This window comes from Cuculus canorus, chromosome 3 (genome assembly GCF_017976375.1).
Source record: "Cuculus canorus isolate bCucCan1 chromosome 3, bCucCan1.pri, whole genome shotgun sequence".
NCBI classification, from domain to species: domain Eukaryota; kingdom Metazoa; phylum Chordata; class Aves; order Cuculiformes; family Cuculidae; genus Cuculus; species Cuculus canorus.
The window spans coordinates 23,001,766-23,023,282 of record NC_071403.1 but is presented as its reverse complement, the minus strand read 5'-3'; the positions used below and the strand labels follow the sequence as shown (position 1 = coordinate 23,023,282).

The following is a 21,517-nucleotide window of genomic DNA, read 5'->3' as shown; positions in this document are numbered from 1 at the left end:
AATACTGACCCTTGGGAGATAACAGGGATTTTCAGGATCCTCTCCCCTAAAACAGATTCTGTATTTTGACCACCTTTAGGAGAGTGTTAGCTCTGCAGGTTGGATTTCACACTGGCGAGTGATGCGAGTCAAGGCAGAGCTCTCTGAGCGACAGTCCAATGGCAAGAGCTGTGAGAGGGGGACCTGCCGCCCCTAAGAGCACAGAAGCCAATAACAGCACCTCCCTAGGAGCCACTGCAAACACTGACCCTGAAACCAAATACATCAATGTCAGTGCCGTCCTTGCTAGCTCAGTTGCATAGCTTCCAGCTGGCATATTTATTATTAATTATTATTAAATTTATTTATTTAAGTGTGCTTTGCATAGATAGACACATTGTCAGTCACCAAGGACTTAATATCTAAATTAGTTAGGACAAACAAACACAAGATGAAACAACACTCTAGCAAGGAGCACATGAGAGGATTACTAATGAAGAGAGAGAGAGAAGTAATTTTCTGAAGTGGTGGGTTATTTAAGCGAGCCTTTAAAGAAGAACCCAGGGATTTTTAAACCAGCCTATGTGTTCATTATGATAGTCTAGCCTAACCATTTTATACGATGCATAAAGCAGGCTGTAATTTCAAAATGAACACTCGCTGAAATATTTCAACCTAGGTCTTGAACCCACCATACAGGTGGGATTCAATTCTAAGTCTTATTGCCTGTTTCCCTCATTTTTTTGTTTGCTGATGAATGGGGGAAAAACCAAACCAAAACAAAACAAAACAAAATTTCATAAAATGAGGACAAAGAGGTTTTCCTGACAGAGAAGAAGAAAGGATGCAGATAGTGAACCATAGCAAGGAGAAGGCAAGTGAACAAACAGGGCAAGAAGGGGATGGCGCATATGGGTCATTGGGAGGGAATTGGAGTATGCACATTAGGGTGAGAAACATGTAGAGTGTTCCTAGGGTATATAGCCCTACAGGATTTTAGAGAGCTTACTATTAAAAGGGCTGGAGGCAAAAAGCCAGTTGCAAAATTAATAATATATGTTTAGAGTAGCTGAAAAGGATAATAACTGTATCAGCAAAACACCCCTAGATAAAGAGAGGAGGAATGAGTAGGGCATGAAGGCCAAATGAGATCTAAAATGTCTTTGGCTCCTTAATAAAGAAAGGCTTTTATCTGAGGTCTTTTTCATTTCTTTTGTCCAGATAGAACAGCCCAGCAATTTATATCATTTATTAGATAAACTAGAATCCATTCTTCAGTGGTGACTACAATATATGTTTGAATTCTTCCAAAAAACGATAATGTAGTAGAAGAGGAAAGTACACAGACTCCCAGCTGTGATGTCCAGCTACTTCACCCTGGAGCATCATGTAGACCTACCTGGCAAAAACAACTGACAAAGAAATTACAAGAGAATAACAGACCTTCCAAAGGTCATTTTCCCAGCGTTGTTACCTCTTAAGTGCACTCTTAAAGGATTTCTTGTAATCTTCATCCTGCAGCCCCCTTTGGTGGCCACTTTAAATTGGTGACCCTTCACTTTCTTTCAGTAACAGCAAAGCTGTGCTTTAGCTGAGGTTCCCTAATGCCCAAAATTTCTCATAAAACACTGGGGTTTCTGGTTGCCTTATGTCAGAGTTTGCAGCTGTTTCAGAGTGTAGGTGAGCTAAGTCTGGCCTGTGACAGGGTGAGTCCAGCTTAACAGTTTTCTTAGGGTCTAAGAAGAAGCATTTAGCAACAGAAAACAAAGCTGGAAACCACAGAGGAAATATTTTCAGTGTCTGTCACTCTTCTTTGTGTGCTATCCCTCTGCTTTCAGAAGTATGATTCTTAAAATTGTGTTGTATGGCTTCAATTTAATCTCTGAAGTGCATTTTATAACAAAGAAATACTGTTACCAGATCCAGTGTCATTGGAAACAAGATTCCCAGTATATAGGGCATATGCACACCTTCCTTTCCTGTTTGTAGCTACGTAGCTTGCTTTTTTCCCCCTACAAAGATGACTTGTGGCACCAACAGCAAATTCCGACATGGAAAAATGATGTCAGAGAAACATTTAATCTTTCTTCACCTGTTTTTTATGAACTCGAAGTCCTAGAAACAAGAACCATACCCGTGTTACTAAATATCCCTACCAGCAATTCTATCTATTTACTACTGGCGAACGACTTCAGTGTGATTCCTTCAAGCATATTTCTCCCATCCTCAGTCTCAAGAGCCTTTCTAAGACACATGCTTATTTTTCTGTCTTAGATCTCATTCAGACACATTCAAGACATTACTCCCCAGTCAAGAACATCTTTCCCAGGGAATTACATATATTTTTCTCTCATGTAGAATTAATACTTTTAATTATCTCCATCAAGAAAAAAAAATGAGATCTAAAGGAACCCACAGAAAGTCTTATTTTAAGTACATTTGTAGGAAAGTCCCAGGATTCAAAGGACTTCCTTGTAATGGCAAAAAATAACAGGAAGAAAGAAGCCTTTATCAACAATAATAGATGAAGACTGTCCAAAACAGACCTAAAACCTGAAGGATGGTATTAGGTCATTTTCCAGGTAGGGTATACAGGCATTTAATAGACCATAGGTTTATGTTTTGAGAAGATACAATCATAGAGATATTCTCTGCTTGGGATTTGATGCCCAAAGGAAGGGTTTCCACTTGCAAGGTGTACAGAACATATGAATAGAAGTGTCTCATGTAGCTCTTCGCACCACACTTTCATGTTACCTTCAGCATAATAATATGATGATAATATTGACAACAGATCCCAGTGATCTGCTTTGCAAGCATTACTTGACAGACAACTAGTGGCCCTTCAGGTCTTCTTCCAGCCCCTATCTATAGTTCCCATTCCTCCCACTTCCTCGATGTCATGCAGTCGCATATTCCTAAAAAGACAAGTATTTTCTGTCATGTTTTGACCTCAGCAGAATCAGCTCTATCCTCTCACATAGAGGCTGTGAAGGGTAGGCTGTGGACCTTAGCAAACAAGGCTTGCTAGACTGCTTGTGGACTCAAGGCATTCACCCTCCATCAGTAAAGGATTGTATGGTGCCACATGGCCATACCTCAATTTGGGACCTGCCTGGGTCCTCTATAACTTGCCTGAAGTATGTTGTGGTTCCTGATCCTCCATGAAGCACAAGAAACTGGAGTGGGATGCTATTTGAAAGGAAAGTTTGAAAGATAATAGCCACACTCAGCTCTCAATTGTATTTCTTCCACTCATGAAGAATATACAGAAAACCTATTGAACTAAATCATTTATTTTTTAAAAAGCAATTAGATATCATGAAATAATGCATAGATTGCTGTTGTCTATTATTTTTTTTCAATATTAGTCAAATGTGAGCCTTCAAATGCATTAAAAAGCTTCATCTTATATAACTAAAGCCCATTTTGATATGACCCCTGGCTTTTAAGTACAGATTGTGCATGACACTTCATATCTTGTACTACCAGCATCTGCAGAGTAAGTGCTTTTTCAAGATATCTAAGGTGTGTCCATGTACATGAAGTAAATAGAAACAGACCACACACAGAAAGATAATGGATGTAAAAGCTCCCATAAAAATAGGAGCTCATATTTCTAAAACTGAGATGCCCCAAACCTACCCGAGTGCATGCTTAGGTCAGAGCACAAGCGTGACTCAGAGAGTCCTAGTGGCTACTTAGATACTGTTGAATAAAGTGGACCAGAGCCTGTTCTCTGATATTGAGACCAATAATTACTGCACGGTACACCTCAATCAATATAGCTTAACTCTCTTCCCCACAAAGCACAGGCCAGGGTCAAATCCTGATTATGATTGTCTAGGGGAGTACTCGGTGTCCTGAGCCAAAGACCTGCCAATGACTATGCTGACCATTTAACAGCACGCAGACCATCAGACTAGTGTTCAGGCTTCTAGCCTAGCTTTATTCCATTTTCTAAAACAAGCTACTAAGTACTGTAGTGCAGTAACACAGATGCGATCACAGAAATTATGCAAGTTCTCATATGTGATGGTGTCTGTGCAAACAGAGAGAGTTGTTCACAATAGATCTTACAGACCTCTGCAAGCAACTGGAAGAACCTCATGTACTGCCACAGAGGTTAATTTAAACAATGAATTATGTTTTGTTTCTGTGCTAACAGTGGTTAAAGCTGGTTTTAGGGCAAAAACTGCATTCTCCTGAATATTTAATAGTTTTCATTTATTTCCATTTCACTAATTAATTGTAGGTGCCTCTTTACCTACATGTAACTAAAAGAAAAAAAATTAATTTCTGAATAAACTTACAAAAGATATTGTCATAGTTCGAAAAACAAGGCAGTCTTACATAGACCGAACAGGTTTAAAAAATGCAATAAAAGGTGAAAAAGTTCAAACAGCAATAACGAAGCTTTTCTGACACTCACATCTTGCAATAAAATCTACTTTAAATGAGACAAAATGTTAGGAAAAAAAGCACACCAAAAGCACGAAAAAAAAAAAATTTCTTAAGGCCATTCCACTAAGAAATTTGATTCTAACACCAAAACTGTCTTCTTTGCAGACAAAAATATGTCTTTAAAACATCTGCAGAAGGGTTACAGAAACAAATCAACTACAGCCAAGAGTTCTATAGTCAGTACCACAGTACCACCTCGTGGAGGAAAAAAGCAGCCTCGGTATTAACTTCCACTGCACAGTTTCAGGAAATACCCATCATATAATCACAAATTCTAACTAAGACAAATGAAACAGAATCAGGCACTATCAACATATGCACTGTATAATTTCTACCAACATAAAATTACTTCTTTTAAGAATTCATGTTTTAATCCAAATCTTCCAGAAGTTTTTCCTGGAAGAAAAGGTCTCCTTTTACATTTGGGTTCATTCCTTTCTTTACCTCCATTTGCTGTAAATTTATTTCTCTAGTAACACTGAATGAAGAGCACAACTGCAGCAGGCATGTCAAATTCCACCGCCCTAAAATGCTACAAAAAGTTAAAGGCTATGATCTAAACAAACTAATGCTAACATCTTTGAGACAAGTTTTTTTATTACTTTTCTGTAACTGATGAAGAGATTAGACAGAGTAATATTCCCGAGTACATTTGAAGAAATAAGGTTATCAAATCCTCAGGTGCCCAAAGGGAACTATCACTTGGTTTTCTCCGTTTCTTTTTCCGTTTCATGAAAGAAATTTGTATGATTAAGTAATTGCTGGCTGTGAGAAGAAACAGTTGCCCAGTCATCATATGTTAAGAGCTCTATTAAATGTAATTTTCACACCTTCAAATATAACTTCTTAGAGCCATCTCCGAATTTAATGCCTCTAATAAAGCAGAGCAACTAGTTCTTTCTCTCCTAAGTGGTCCGAGGGTTGGTGAAGCCAAGAGGCAGGCTTCCCTCTGCATTTTACCAGCAGGCAGCACTCTTAATATCAGCTCTCCCCGACATTTCATTTTGGGGTATTCTTTGCCAGAGACCAACAGCTGCGACAAACCACGCCATCAAAGTATGTATAATAGTCTTTAATATAACATTGTCGGGGAGGGGGAAGGAAGTATTTATTTGGGGGATATTTGTTTCGTTGTGTTTTAGTTTTTTCCAATATAAAAATTAAATTTAAATCTGGCTGCATTCATGCTTTGGAAACCTTCCATTAGTGGAAACATTGCAGGATCAAGCCCACAAGAAACAAAACAAAGTTGAATTCAGGTTTATGCTTCACATAACACTAGGTTGGGGAGGGGTTTAGGGGCTGATCCACCTGCAGCTATATTCTACTGAGAGACTGACACTGGGTTTAGCTGTGTTGGTGTCCATGCTGAAGCAGGTTTGCTGGCAGGACTTGTGACCTCCATAAGGGGACCCACACTGCAGCAGCGTGGTCCTGAAGGGCTGCACTCCATCGAAGGGAGCCATGCTCGAGCAGTTCATGAAGAACTGCAGCCCATGAGAAAGACTCACATATGAGAAGTGCAAGGAGGACTGTCTCCCGCTGGAGAGACCCGGTGCTGGAGCAGGGGGAGAATGGGAGGAGTCCTCCCCCTGGGGAGGAAGCAGGAGCAGAGACTGTGTGATGAGGTGCTGAGGGGTATGGTTTAGGGGGTGTTAGGAATGGTTGGACTCAATGACCCAGTGGGTCCCTTCCAACCTAGTCATTGTATGATTCTATGATTCTATGACCTGACTACAATCCCCATTCCTTGCCCCCCTGCACCACTCAGCGGAGAAGGCAGAGAAAATCAGGAGTAAAGTTAAGACTGGGATGAAGGAAGGTGTGGGGGGAAGGTGTTTTTAAGATTTCATTTCTCTTATCCGACTCTGATTTGATTGGTAATAAATAAAACTAATTTGCCTGAGTTAAGTCTGTTTTTTCCATGACAGTAATTGATGAGCAATCTCTTTGTCCTTATCTCAATTGACAAGCCTTTCATTATACTTTCTCACCCTGTCCAGCTGAGGAGGGGATTGACACAGCAGCTTTGGTGGGCACCTGGCATCCAACCAGGGTCAATGTAACACAAGGTGGGAAGATGAATCAAGACCTAGGTGACTAATTGAAGGTTGTCATATAGGCTCCACCTATGGTCAGCAGACAGAGACATCTCCAAACAGTAATTCATCATGTCCTAACATATGTCTACGACAGATGGGAAAAAATACCCTCTGAAGATGCCTACCTCTTCTTACTGACCAAAGAAGGCACTTGGAAACCAGATGTCTAACTTTCAGGTGATCCCATTCTGCTAAGATGAATCTGAAATCTAACGTACAACAGATTACAGACTTTCTCCCTACCTTTGCATCCTGATAATACACTCCAGGTTGCACATTGTACCTATGATTCAGATAATGCAATCTGAACTATAATGTACACGTACTGCCACATGCCTTAGAGAAAGGATATTAAACAGTCAGCTCAGGTCCCATCAGTAGTGGTGACAAGGGTGCCCTTAAACAGCAGCAGTAGCATCAACTGCAGTCTGATTGCCAAGTCATGTTCACATGTAGTAGCAATACCTCTGCACTCACCTGAATTTTTAGGATCCCATGCTCTGTGGACACATTTTCCCTGCTCTCTTCCCAACACAGGCAGCTCCTTTCTTCTCCAAACATGCATTTCAGCTGCCAGAAAGACTTGAAACCCAAAGCCTGCTGTGTGCCTACTTCTGCCCATGCTCTCCACTTCCACAAACCAACACCTCAAAGTCACAGTCTCTCCCAAATCCACTCCATTGTCTGTAAGGGTGGATCTGTCACACATCCCAGGAGCAGATACTGTTCTACAAAAATGCAGAGCACTGTTGCAGGGAGTAAATTTATGAACTAGCAGGGATAAAGGAGAATAATGATTTCACATTCAGAATCTTGATCTATGTTGATAAGAAATTGTCTTAATTGTCATTAACATCTAACCTACTGGTCTAATACCAAAAGGCAGATATATTTAGGTTCACTGAATTATATGCCTAGACACTAGAACTTGTTGAGGTTATTCCAAAAATGAGGCCTTAGCAAGTTTAATTGGCTCAGCACTTCTATTACATCGATCTGGCTGTTGAAGTAATGGCTACAGTAATGGCCTGAAGAATCCCTGCCTTTATGAAACCCTCAGTTATTGCCAGTAACTGACAGTTCCACCTGACTGGAAGTTTCTAGTGAGGACAGGAAAAATTCTCGTGATTTGTCACTTCCAGTGCTACTGTGACTTTTGCTCCTAGCTGATCTCATTTAATTGGGAGCATGATGTGTCTTGTGCTCCCCATAAATCAGAAGACTATGTCCACATTTCATTACCAAACAAGTGATACAATGATACAAAGTGCTTACTTCCTTCTTCCGTGATTGTATTTACTTTATTCTTCCACTGTTGAGAACATGTTATCTTGATTACAGATGATTACGACTGACCATTTTTTAAGATACCTTCTAGAAAGATATACTATCCTAGTGACCTATGGCAAAGCACATTAACAAATACATCTTTAAAAAGAACCAGATCTTTGTGATTTTTATTGTAAGTTTCAAAACACTGATTTTCAGCCTATTGGTTATATAACATATGAATCAGATACCAATTAGAAATATAACTATTTGGTGTCAACTTTGAGTTCTCCGTATGTATAACACAGGCTGTTAGCCAAAAACACATCCACAAGTGACCAGAAGGCAGACTCAGACAAGGCATTTTTGCACACAGAATCAGGCTGAAGCTGCAAGTCTGTGTTTGGCACTCATGCCATTGTCCACTGCAAACCACTCACCTATTGCAGAGATGTTTCTAGCCTGCTAGCGTATTTCCTAAAAATATAGAACAGGCCAGGTTGGGAGGGACCTTGAAAGACCATCTAGTCCAACTGTGTGTGGGAAAAGGAGGCTAGATGAGATCAGGTACCACCCTGTCCAGTTGCATCTTGAACACCTCCAGTGACAGGAACACTACCATGCCCCTGGCAAGGTTGTTTCAGTCCACGATTGTTCTCACTGCAAAAGTTTTCTTTCTTGTATCAAGATGAAACGTCTCACAGTGTGACTTTTATCCATTGCACCTTGTCTTCTCCATGTGGCTCTTTATGAGAGCCTCTATCCTTTTTGCAGTAACATTTTAAGTACTGGAATACTGTGATGAGATCCTCTCTTGACCCTTCTCTTCTTCAGGAGGAAAAGACATAATTCCTTCACTTTCCTCATAGGGCAGGTTCTGCATTTGATATACAGTTCTACATGCTCCTTGTCTCTCTCAGTTCTAGCTAGCATGAAACCAGAAACTAAGCACATAGAGACTATCCCTAGCAGTCTAGATCTTCTAGAATGGAAAGATTTTGAAGAAAAGTTCCTCATCCACATAAAACATAAAATATACAAGGTTGTAATCTCCCTTTTCTAATATTGCATAAAAATACAAGAATTCAATTTTCTCACTCCCCTACCAATATAATTTTTACTTCATCTTAAGAACATAATAGTTCATTTCAATGTATACTCAACTGAAGAAAGACCATGATAGGAATTCATTATATTATTTGCACTTTTAATAGCACTTGTTTGGCCAACACATGATTGGAAGAGACCTCTGTAGGCAATGAGCACAGTACTCTGCTCTCACAGACAGTTATGATAAATAAATTATTTCACTGATCAGGTGCCATCCAGTGAAGCAACTTTTGCTCTGATGGCAAGAAACCTTTTTCAGGTTTCTAATCTGCATGCATTAATAGGATTCTTGGGCCCAAAGAAGTTTCCTTTTGCTTGAACTTCATTTTTCCATCAGTATTGTTTATTTCCCCAATATCTTTATCCCTCCAATCTCTTTAAAAGGAGGCAACACATATCCTCTCTGTCTTTGTTTTGCAGGATTAAACGTGTCAAGTTGTTTCCCCTTCTGCAGTAAGCCCTCTCTTATCTTGGCCAACTTTGTAGCTTTTCTCTGCAACTAGTTAGATCTCAGTTCATTTTTCTTGGAAAGCAGATAATCAACACTGTAAAGTCTTTCAGATGAGGTCTGCATAACCTTATACAGCTTCACTGGATATATGATAGAAGATATATAAGCTTGCACTTCTTTCTAGACACATTATCGACAAGGCTCATAGTCTTCCTAAAACCAGTCAAAGCATGCAAGTTGTATTCCTCATCTCTTCCCAATATGTCTGTTACAGGATAATAAGATGTTATGAGTTCTTAAATTAATTCACAAATGTGCACTCTGGTATTTTAAATATTACCCACTTTATTTCTCGTGTCCTTGGAGTCATCTAATTTTTCCCATTTATTATTCTTATTCCTCTTTCATTCTTCCAGGTTTAGTATGCTGTCTAAACTTGTGTCACCAGAATTACTGTCACTCTCCTAATTCTCTCATCAACATCATTAAAGAAACTATTAAGATTAACAAGGTTGCTCTCAAAATCGTATCTTAAAAAAAAAAACTATTACTAACTTCATTCCAATACTTCCCTTTTGATAGTTCCTATTGTCTTCTCACTACTTTACTCTCCTTATCCATTTTGAGTTCTTTTAATGACGCTTATCATGCCCAACAATTAATTAATAATTTCCCACAAGACAATATATCAAATATAATCAAGATACAATAGGTCTATCCATTCTCTTTGCCTAAAAATATCACAGAATTTATCAAAAATTGTCTTTTGTTAATCTGAGATAATCTATCTTTGATTAAAAAGATGTGACATTCCATTTCATTTACCTCCATGCTCATTTTCTCTCTTACATATTTTATTTTAAAGCCTAAGGAGCGCAGCCCAACACACACTTAGATGTCTGGATCAATTTTTGCACCTTTCTAAAATACTTTTGCTGCTTTCCCTTTACCTGGTAACATTTCTGCCTTCCTCTACAAACATTCTAAAAGAATTTTCAAGTACCTTGTCTTTCAGATCTCTCAGTTGGAGACCAGCCAGCCTATTGCCATCTGTTTCTCCTCCTTTCTGTGTGCTAAATTTTTCAGTATCTTTTTCCCACTAGCCACTTAGTCAGCCAACCCCAGCTGCTGACAGCTGCAACAAAAGGAAATGGTTAGTTTGGTTTCAGTACTGCATCTAGATCATCTCTCCTCTTTACTTTGCCCTTACTGCATAGTGGTTGTGTTTTCCATCCCTTTCCTAGCTGTCTTGGTGGTGTAGGCTCCTAGAAAACTTAGAGAGATCTCATACACTTCAAATTACAAGACAAAATAAGGTTCAGAAACAATTGTGACTATTTTAGTTCCTGTAATATTCATACAAGTGAACTTCTTCCTTTTACTGAAGTTTTACTTTGTCTGTACTCATGAAAATGTGTCCAAATTGTATGCTGTAAACACCTGTGTATGCTGGATAAATTTTAACTGAGACATGCAGGGGTTAGGGTTAAGTCTCAGGTCTGTTAAGCTGGCCATGTAGACTTATTTTATATTTTGCCTAAGACCTATTGCCTCATCTTCTGAAAAAACATAACTCTTACATCTGCTCTATAGCAGAAGCTACAAACAGCTGTGCAGCAGTTATTTCAGGTTTGAACATTTGTGTTCACTCTTACCATGATAAATTGAGACTTCCAGCAATCTTTAAGTGGTCGCCTTCTCAGCAGTGTAACCTCTTTCAAATGTTAGAAACAGACAATTGAGACCCAGAACACGGGCTTGCCAGGTTCTAGGTTTTTCTTCTAAACAGAAGACCAGCTTTTCTCAGAGATACAGACAGCCAGTGACAGGTGCAGCTTTTCTTTTCCTTCACCCTTCAAATATGTATGTAGGATAAACATTCAAAATTCTCTATTTTGCAGGTATACAAGTTATACCCAGTCTCCCCAAAACAGCTAATTAAGACTGTGTCAATCAGAAAACAAAAAGAAGTAACATCAAAATTACCACATCCTTGAAAACCCACCTGATCTTCAAGACAGTGACATTTTGATAATGATGATGACCCTGCCTTCACAAAGAGAGAGCTCATTAGTTTTGAGATACAGATTTCTACATCAATTTCTGAAAGGAAATGAACATTACAAGCAACTATAATTGGAATGCTCTCCTCTGTGCTTTTAATTCTCATCAACAATAAAAAAAATAAAGGTAACATAAAAATCTCACCACTAAAATATAAAAGACTGCAACTGCCACTTACCTGATATATATCCTCAAGAGGGGTCTGTGAAACATAACAAAAAGCCAAATATTCAGTTCCTTTTAAGAGAGATCACAAACTGTCATCTACAGTACCACCACCCATCTGGCCCTCTTTCCAAGAACCACTGATGTAATTTGCCTTCACAATGCATAACATACGTGTCCAAAAAAAGAAAAAGGCAAGTTCTAGGCTTAGAATTCTGCCTGATACTATGCTCAAGATTGCAACTAGGTATTCAGGAGTGACAGATTTTCACACTTTTTTTTTTTATTGATTCTCTCCTGTTACTTGGTTTCAGCTGACTTTATGTTTTGGCTGCCTTGAATCCCAGTATAAGAAGTGTTTAGAAAACTAAAGCAATTTATCCAGCACTATGAATTTATCTGAGAGGAGGCTGGTTTTGATCTGATCTGCAGCTTCTCAGTACCTCAGAAATCCGTATTCTTTATCTTCTAAAACCCAATGTATTGCACAGTTGGCAGCTAAGACAGTAGCAGCTGCTTACACAAAAGCAATACACTTTCCTTTAAGAAGTTGTCAGATCCAGGTACAAACATGGTATTTTGTGACTCAATGTCACCATGTCATAGTATCATCAAGATGTGTAGTAACAGTGGCTTTCATGAAAACGAAACTCAAATGCATTTCCAGGTATAGGCAGGTACTAGATCTGAATCATCCAGAGACTACATATCTGGAGAGCACCAGAGTCAATGAGAACATCCAAACCTAGGTACAACCTCTGAGAAACGAGGGGAGCTGAATAATCTTATTGCTGGGTGAAGCAGAAGATTATATAGTGCCTAGAACTATTACATGTTTGACAAAAGTCTCCGTAGATCTTTCTAGACCAACTCATATCAAAAAGAAACAGGAACTCAGTGCATTCAGGATATGAGTTTGCTACACACACACACACACACACAGATTGCTTGAGTTATGTAATTACAGCAATCCAACCTGTTCTGGAAACTAGTTTCATTTCACATGCAACACAAACAACTGGTACATGTTCTGTGACTGCTTGTCTAGGATTTCTGGGTTGCTAGACATCTGGAAATCCAGGACAAATTACTAAAGCTGACAGGAAAAGGCAAGAGGGGAGGAAACAACCCAAAATGACAGCCTGTCACAAAGCACAGTAGCTCTGACAGAGGTACTTGCACTTTAGTTTTTCCAACAACAGCTAAGACATCATGACAGCGGGTAACTGCCCATATTCATCCGTGATCTTCTCCCTCCTCATTAATTACATAAGCAGCTTTCTCAGGCTAGCTCTGTAAACCAGCTCTATCTCCCATTTACAAGACTTCATTGTGAGGCACAGACATTCACTAGCATTCTAGCAGAGGAAGATCTAGGAAAGCGTACTAGATCTACTAAAATTACATACTATTAATAGTATTGTATAATAACATAACTTTTTATATATAGCGCCACAGCTAAACACATCGAAATGAAGCACAGCAGTTTCCGTGATAGCCACTCATCCGAGCACTGATTTCACACCATGGCTCACCCTGAAGCCTCAGCCTGTGAGATTTACCACCAAAACACTGACGTGTTGCTCCAGCCAGAAGTCAAAGCCAGTGCTGGCTGTTGGAAGAGTGAGATGAGATTACCATTGGCCAGGGACTGGAAAGGGAGCAGTTAAGGTGTATGTTCATTGCAGAGTCCTCTCCCTTTATTGGTATGCATCCACATCAATTACTTTTGCCCCCTAGCTACCCTCCTACACACATGCTGCTTCCCTCCGAGAAAGAGCTGCTCAAGAGCACAAACCACCCAATGCCGTGCTAGGGTTTTTCAGCCTGGAGAAGGCTCCAAGGAGACTTTATAGCAGCCTTCCAGTACCTGAAGGGGCTACAGGAAAGCTGAGGAGGAACTTTTTACAAAGGTGTCTAGTGATAGGACGAGGGGGGATGGCTTTAAATTGGAGAGGAGAAGATTTAGACTAGATATTAGAATCATAGAATCATAGAATCATAGAATCATAGAATCATAGAATCATACTGGGTTGGAAGGGACCTTAAAGATCATCTAGTTCCAACTCCTCTGCCATGGGCAGGGACATCTCACTAAATCAGGCTGCCCAAGGCCCCATCCAACCTGCCCTTGAACACCTCCAGGGAACGGGCATTCAACATCCTTCTTACGCTGAGGATTCCAGAACTGGACACAATACTCCAGATGAGGTTTCACAAGAGAGCAATAGAGGGGCAGAATCCCCTCCCTTGACTTGCTGGCCATGCTTCTTTTGATGCAGCCCAGGATACAGTTGGTCTTCTGGGCTGCGAGCAATATTAGGAAGAAATTCTTCACAATGAGGGCATTGAGGCATAGGTTATCCAGGAAGGCTCTGGATGCCTCATCCCTAGAGGTGTTCAAGGCCAGGTTAGATGAGGCTTTGAGCAGCCTGATCTGCTGGGATGTGTCCCTGCCCATGGCAGGGGGTCGGAGCCGGATGGACTTTAAGGTCCCTTCCAACCTAAATCAGTCTATGATTCTGTGATTCTGCCATTACACAACAAATGTCCCAGTGCCCCTCTGTGCCTCGGCAGAATCACAGAATTATAGAATCACCAGGTTGGAAAAGACCTCTTGGATCATTGAGTCCAACCATTCCTAGCTGCCACTAAACCATGTTCCTGAGTACCTCATCCACCTGTCTTTTAAATACTTCCAGGGATGGGGACTCAACCCCCTCCCTGGGCAGCCTCTGCCAGTGCCCAATGACCCTTTCTGTGAAACTTTTTTTCCTGATGTCCAGCCTGAACCTCCCCTGGCGGAGCTTGAGGCCATTCCCCCTTGTCCTGTCCCCTGTCACTTGGGAGAAGAGGCTAGCACCCTCCTCCCTACAACCTCCTTTCAGGTAGTTGCAGAGAGCAATAAGGTCTCCCCTCAGCCTCCTCTCTTCAGGTTAAACAACCCCAGTTCCCTCAGCTGCTTCTCATAATACTTGCTTTCCAGCCCCCTCATCAGCTTCATTGCTCTTCTCTGGACACGCTCCAGAGCCTCAACATCTTTCTTGCGGTGAGGGGCCCAGAACTGAACACAGTATTCGGGTGCGGCCTCACCAGTGCCGAGTACAGGGGCAGAATCACCCCCCCGGCCCTGCTGGCCACGCCGCTCCTGACACAAGCCAAAACGCCTCTTCCCCTCTCGGCCGCCTGGCACAGCGCTAGCTCTGAGGCACACCGGGCGCCTCCCAGAGGGCAGAGCTCGGCCCTGCCCGGCCCCGCGGAGGCAGCGGCGCCCCCTGGTGCCCCATCTCGGTGCCGTTGGCACCGCCCACTCCGCGGCCGGGGCGGCAGGAAGCGGCTCTGATGTCAGCGGCCGCGGCGCGGCTCTGAGCGCCTCCCCCTCTCCCCCCCCACCCCTCGCCGGCTCCGACCCCCGGGCACGCGCGACCCAGGCGGCTCCGCGGAGGCCGCGGGATGCGGAGCGGCGGCGCCTCCGCCTCCGCCTGCGGGGCCCGCGCGCGCCGGCCCTGAGCGCCGCGGCCCGGCCCGAGCGGAGCCGCCCCCGGGGCAGAGGGGAGGCATGTCTGCTGCCGCCTCCGCGGAAATGATCGAAACCCCCCCGGTCCTCAACTTCGAGGAGATAGACTACAAAGAGATCGAGGTGGAAGAGGTGAGTGAAGGCCGCGCCCCCGGCACGGCGGTGTGTGGGGGGGTGTGTGTGTTTGTGTGCGAGAGAGAGAGAAAGAGTGAGTGAGTGCGTGCGTGTGTGTGTGTGTCCCACCGCCTCCCCGGCGCCTTCCCGGTTTGCTGCGTGCGTGGGGCTGCCGGGACACACAGACAGAGAGACCCACAGACAGCGAGAGAGGCGGACACACAGACACAGAGACGCACAGACACAGGCAGACAGACACACAGGCAGAGACACACAGACACAAGCAGACAGACACACAGGCAGAAACACACAGATAGGCAGAGACACACAGAAACAGACACAGACAGTGAGTCACAAACAGACACAGAAAGAGAGACAGAAACACACACACAGAGACACAGACAGGCAGATAGTCACAAACAGAAACAGACAGACACACACAGACAGACACAGAGACACACATAGACAGACACAGGCAGAGAGAGACAGACAGAGACAGACACGCAGATGGGCAGATGAACAGACACACACAGACAGACACACTCCCATCCACTCCCCATCCTCACAGTGTATCTGCCCAAGATTCCCTTCTCTCCTCCTTGGCAGCAGAGAACAAAGGCAGTCCTGCTGGGAGCAGAGATGCCAGCTTACTTATAGCAACCCTGGTGCTGTATTGTGGGGTTTCAGCGAGATTGATTTTGTTGGGACTTCGCTTTTAAAGTTTCACTGGCCATTTTGCCACCCACTTTAGTGTGGTGGCAAACACAGTTGTCCCAAGTTGTCCCAAACGCTGTCCCAAGAGGAGAATGTTAATTCTGATGTTTCTTTTGGATCTTGATTTCTGTATGCCTTCTGCCCTCTAACTGAACCCTTGAATAAATAATTATCATACTAATATTAATTATTTGCTAAATTTACAGCTCTCTTAGATGGAAGGATGTACAGATTATCTTGTATTATTTTTTCTTAACATAATCTAGTGATGTTGCACTCGTGGATCTGTAAGATTTCAGTTCTGGCCTGTGTGTGTTACCCAGGAAGTGACGTTCAGCCATCCTATCACATGGTTGGAAGGAAGTATTTCTTCTTCTTCTTCTTCTTCTGTAGAAAGTTTCATGCTAAAATTATCAAATTCTTTGAGACGCGAATTAGATGGATGAAGTACAGAATTTCATGTATACTTTTCATCTGTCTGGATTTCCTGTGAAAGCTGGATAGATGTGATCTGGGATAGCTTACATGCTTTGCTAAAGGACTCAGTGGTATGTATATACCACAATGTTGTTTAACCTTCAGAATCTCTGCTGTTTGGTTTTTTTCATCCTGCCTTGCTAATGTCTCCACAGGAATTAAATTGCTTTACGCAAATCCTTACTGAATTTGTAGAGTCTGGACCTAACAGACACCTGAGATGGATGAAAAGTTTTTGTACTTTCATTCATAGATGCTTATCTTTCTATTTCAGTAATAATTACCGTCTTTTTCTTAACAAGTTTATGTGGAAATTAATTGAGTTTCTGGAGTTCTATTTAGTAGCTTCTATAGGTAAAACAACTGGTGTCTTACATTTTTTAAGTGGTTTGCTGGATACTGGTTTTTTATAATTATTATGCTGGGCTCATGTGGCCTGGGAGAGTTCACTGAACATTAAATCTGCTGTATTTTCACAGAACATTAAGGCACTTTCTACTCTGTTCAAGTGACATTGCGGTAACTTCAGCTTTCACCCTAGCAGACACTAGAAATTCGCAGAGGATAGTGTCTTCCAAAGGATTGCCTTTTCCGCTTTCAATGAATATGCCAATCTTGAAGATTTTTTATTCTAAGTCTCTTCTAATTGTTTCTTTTTTTTTCCTATATGTGTTTAACTGTTCTGAAGCGCAAAATTTTTACGGTGTTTGGGAACTGAAAGTATTTTTGCATTTGATGCTGATGTTTTTGCAGCTTACTTATGGTCAGGGATTAAATTAAATATCTTGGGAGAAATGATTTTTTTCCACCCAGAGAAGAAAATAAAGCTGATAGGGATTTATGCATCGTAAAAAAGATTTCCTGTGATGGCTTATAGAAGTGAGTAGCACATCTACCATGTTAGACAGTATTTTAAACAAATCTTTAATCCTCATGACACTTTTGGGAAGGCTCTTAACAAGGATTATATCACTATTTTACAAATAGAAAATGTGGAGCTGCATAGTGTATGGTTGGTGTGACTAGAGTTTATCATTCTAAGGTTTAATCTTTGGAGCTTGTCTGTGTCCAACATACCTGCCTAACACTTGCAGAGACTGGACTAACTACCTAAGTTTATGCTTTAATGTGATTGTTGCATTATCCTCAAAGTAGTTATCTGTGTTGGAGGTGACAAAACTTGTGTGATATAAGCAGGGGAGCTCTGAAAATGTTCTCTCTATGAGAAAATCTGATGATAGCTAGTGTAGTATTTTGACTTATGCTCAGTGTACCTGTCCTACCAGAAATTCTGATAGGCAGTGAGGATACCATGGTGCTGAACACAGTCTAAATGTCATTGCATGGGGAAAGAAGCAAGATCTACTTTACAATAAGACAGGTGAATTAGAGACCATATTCAGGCTGCTTTTCTCAACTGTGTGTGTTAACCTGTTAGTAATGATGCAGTGTCAGAGCAAATGATCAACTTTACAGTCGTTTGCGTTGTAATTGAGGATTTTCTGTGCTCTCAGTGCATGCTCTGAAGTTTTCAGAATTTTTAATGGCTGTAAGGATTCATAACAGTCAGATTTTAATATGCTAGGTAAACTTCCTAAGTTTCAAAATGGACTGTCAACAGATCTACAGTGGGAACTTGAATGCTTGTATAATCATAGCTTTGCTGTTGTATTATCAAGGCTGTCTTGTCAGCAGATAGCAGTCCTGTTCTGCCACTAGTTTATTAATAGATATTGAAGTTCTGGAATACTTGCAGGCCCCGAGTCCTTGCTAATAAATCTGAGATCTGTTAAGTGTGCTCTCATTTAGGTTTGGCTGAACTTTACTGGATAATATCAAGAATATACCATATTTTGTTATAGCTACCATGCACGTGACTAATTGTACTGTAGTGCTAAATTCCCACCAGTCAAACATGTCTCCAACCTCAACCTGCCTTTTCATTGTTTAAAGTGCTTAGGTGGAAGTAAAATAGAATTACTATGTATGAGTTGGAGTTAAATCAAAATTGATGGGGCAGTGGGAGTATCTTGAAAACTAGAAGGGAAAAACAATGTAAAACTAGAAGGGGAAACACGATGTGAAAATTCAGTTCTGCCGAAATGTTTCTGGCTTTGCCATGCAAATTTTTGAATGTGAGAATGTCTTCTCTTAAGTTTTCAGGTATCAGATAGACAAATAATTAGAAATTGTATAAATAATACTACAGGACTTATCTGAAAATTTGATATAACTGAAATCAAGTTAATATTAAAAAGCCTAATAGCCCTGTTTTGAAATATCATATTTAAATCTGTCCTAAGTACTGCTGTCTCCTCTTCCCAGAGAAGCTTTCACGTCTAAGCAACAAACAGGCTTTGGTTTTGAATTGTTTTGGCAACCTGCTCCCTGCCGGTCTTTCCTGAAAATCCCATAGCCCTTCCTCCATCATGTAACTCGATAACAGTCCCATACATGACCAAAATCCAGACCTCTTCATCACATGATGAGTGTATGACTTGGATTGCACAGCCAAAAGGTGCATGTCTGGTCATGTATGCTCTGGCCCTGCCTACTCACCGTCTGATGTAGCCAGGTTGAAAACCACTACCATATTTGTGTAGTTGCAAGTTACTTTTGAACAGGCGGAAAGTGTAAATTATTTTGAAACTGTTGTTTAACCATCTGCTGTAGTACCCAGTGTAGTACATGCTGAAGTTTACTTTCAGCAGTCTATTTGGGAAACAGTAGTAAATTTTAAGGGAATTTAGGGCAATGTTTTTATTAAGATGAACAGGTAAGCTTTCCAAATATTTATTGTAGAAAACCTACTTAAGGTACCAGCAACTAGGAGCTGCAATTTATGGCATGTTCACCCAACACAGACATTTTTTTAACAGTTGGATGATTTCATTAACTGAGAAGTGTGCCGAGAACTGCATGTGTTCCTTGCAGTTACAGAGCCAGGCAGTTGGAAGGCAGAAGAATGAGGAATACAGGACAGCTGGGTTTTGCTCTCCTTTATAGCAGTAAATTTTAAAAAAGTTAATGAGATGTAGTAACCAATTATGTTTATTAACACTCTAAGTTAAAGTGTATTTGTGTAAACCGCCAAATGTGGAACTGTCACTACCTCCGTATATAAAACTTCATTGGTTTTATGTCCTGAGGGATTGTGTCCAGTAGTAGAATATGCATTCCAAAAATCTGCAAAATTGGAAGGCATTTGGGTGAGAACCACAGGTGGGACTTGAGATCTGCAATATCTGATTTTGAAAGGCTTAGTTCTGAAAAGCTGAGGGTGGGATTTAGGAGGTCAGTTGCCTCTACAGTTTCTCAGCCTTTTTCAGAAAGTAAGCCTTCAAGGTGTCAAGTCAAGCGCATCAAGAACTATAGGCAAAAAATTAGTACATGATGAAAATATAACCCAGAATTTACTCTGAATGTGTTTCTGGTAGAATTCAAATCACTATTTGTTTAGTTATACTATTGAAAGATTCTCTTAATTCATCTATGTAATAAGTGTAGATGAAGTGTCAGCTGGAGTGTGAATTTATGGTGGAAGTTACATAACATTGATTCATGTGGATGAAATTTACTCTGCAGTAAGCATTAGAAAATGGCTAATAAGCTAGTTAAACTGTCAGCGTGAGACTTCACACTTATTTGTACACATGCAGGTTTATTCAATGAATCAGTTTGCATCATGTAAAATAAACCTAACATTTTACTCATAAAGAATGTGTGATAAAGAAACATCACAGGCTCTTCAGTTCCAGTGATGAAAGCAAGATGCGTATTTGAGATAATAATAAATTTCCAGCACAGCAGCTAAGGTCACAACTGAGCAACAGTGTTGACTACTATCAGAAATTAGGAGGGGCACTCTCCCTAGGGGGGAAAAACCAAAACAACAGAACAAGCTTCACGTGTCTCTTATTTATCCCATCCAGTGGGTTCTAGCAGTACTTTACTGACTGCAAAATGATTATTTGGTTTTCAGAGACTGGTAATTTTAGACTATTCCAGCCCAGCAAGCCTAACTCATGTTGGAGTCCTTCACCCCCAAGTGCCTCATTACCCAGCGTTTTGTGTCTCAAATTAGAATCTCCTGTCTGGGCTGCTGTAACAGAACAAATAAATTCATACTAGAACATCAGTTTTGTTATGTTTTTTAATTGCTGGTTATTAAAATGAGTTCAGTTCTTGAGACAGATCTGCAGAAGGCTGTTGGTATGTAAGAAGCTGTAATGAGAGTACAACCTGATAAACTCTTATCTTTGCTTGAGGTGCATGTGTTTCTTAGAATGACCGAGCTATGGAAATGTGAAGAGGGTTGGTTCTGTGTTCAGAGCAAAGGAAGAATTTCTGAAAAACATAAAATTTTAGGCATTTATATAATAGTACTTTGATTCTCCATAAACATGTTCTAAAGAAGTTGAAAAGAGAATAATTACTTAAAAGAGAACTAAATTCAGATAGTCTAGTCATTAAATAGTAGTGATGTTTTGCAGCTCTAACAAATGATGCTATAAATATGGACCTACTGTATTAGTTTCTCGCAAGCTGAAGTTATATGTATTCTTGATAAGAATATCATTTGATTTTTTTAATAATTTTGGTTTTCTATTAAGAGATCTTTTTTTCTAATGTTGTTTGCGTAACTTCAAGTTGAAGTTGAAACTTGGAAACTAAATCTAAACTAAATTACTTAGTTTACTTAAAATTAGTGGGATTGCTTGTGAGGTTCATGGGAGACGGAGAAGGTTGAAGTTTGGTTTTTTCTCATTGCTATATGAATCACAGAAAGGGAAAGCAAAATTTAGATTAGATTGAGCACTAATACAAATAAATTTACCCAGTCAAAGAATGCAGCTATAAGAATTGGCAGATCTGAATGCCTTCCTAAAAGTGCTGTCAGTGTATTGGCCACAGTCATTTGTGGCATGGGCCCGATTTGCTCCAGCTTCCTTAATAAAGCATAGCACACACACGGAGGAACCAAAGTTGGAATTTGAGACTGGTTGAATGAATAATAGAAAATATGGGCATATATTTTTAGGGACTGTAAACTGTTGTTCATGGCATCTTTTGGCACTTCATTTTTTTTAT

General features: G+C 40.7%; 1 protein-coding gene across 7 annotated transcripts in view; it reads left to right on the top strand.

The window, feature by feature from the left end:
• Positions 1-14,950: 14,950 nt before the first annotated feature.
• MAP3K7 (mitogen-activated protein kinase kinase kinase 7) overlaps positions 14,951-21,517 on the top strand; it is a 48,242-nt gene continuing 41,675 nt past the window's right edge. For 3 of the 7 annotated variants that reach the window (XM_054062404.1, XM_054062403.1, XM_009571082.2), the window contains exon 1: positions 14,951-15,253. In XM_054062404.1, coding sequence (XP_053918379.1) covers positions 15,164-15,253 — 90 coding nt within the window. In that variant the 5' untranslated portion in view covers positions 14,951-15,163. The remainder of the gene's footprint in view (positions 15,254-21,517) is intronic. The other 4 variants (XM_054062409.1, XM_009571085.2, XM_009571084.2 and 1 more) reach the window with 2 other exon arrangements.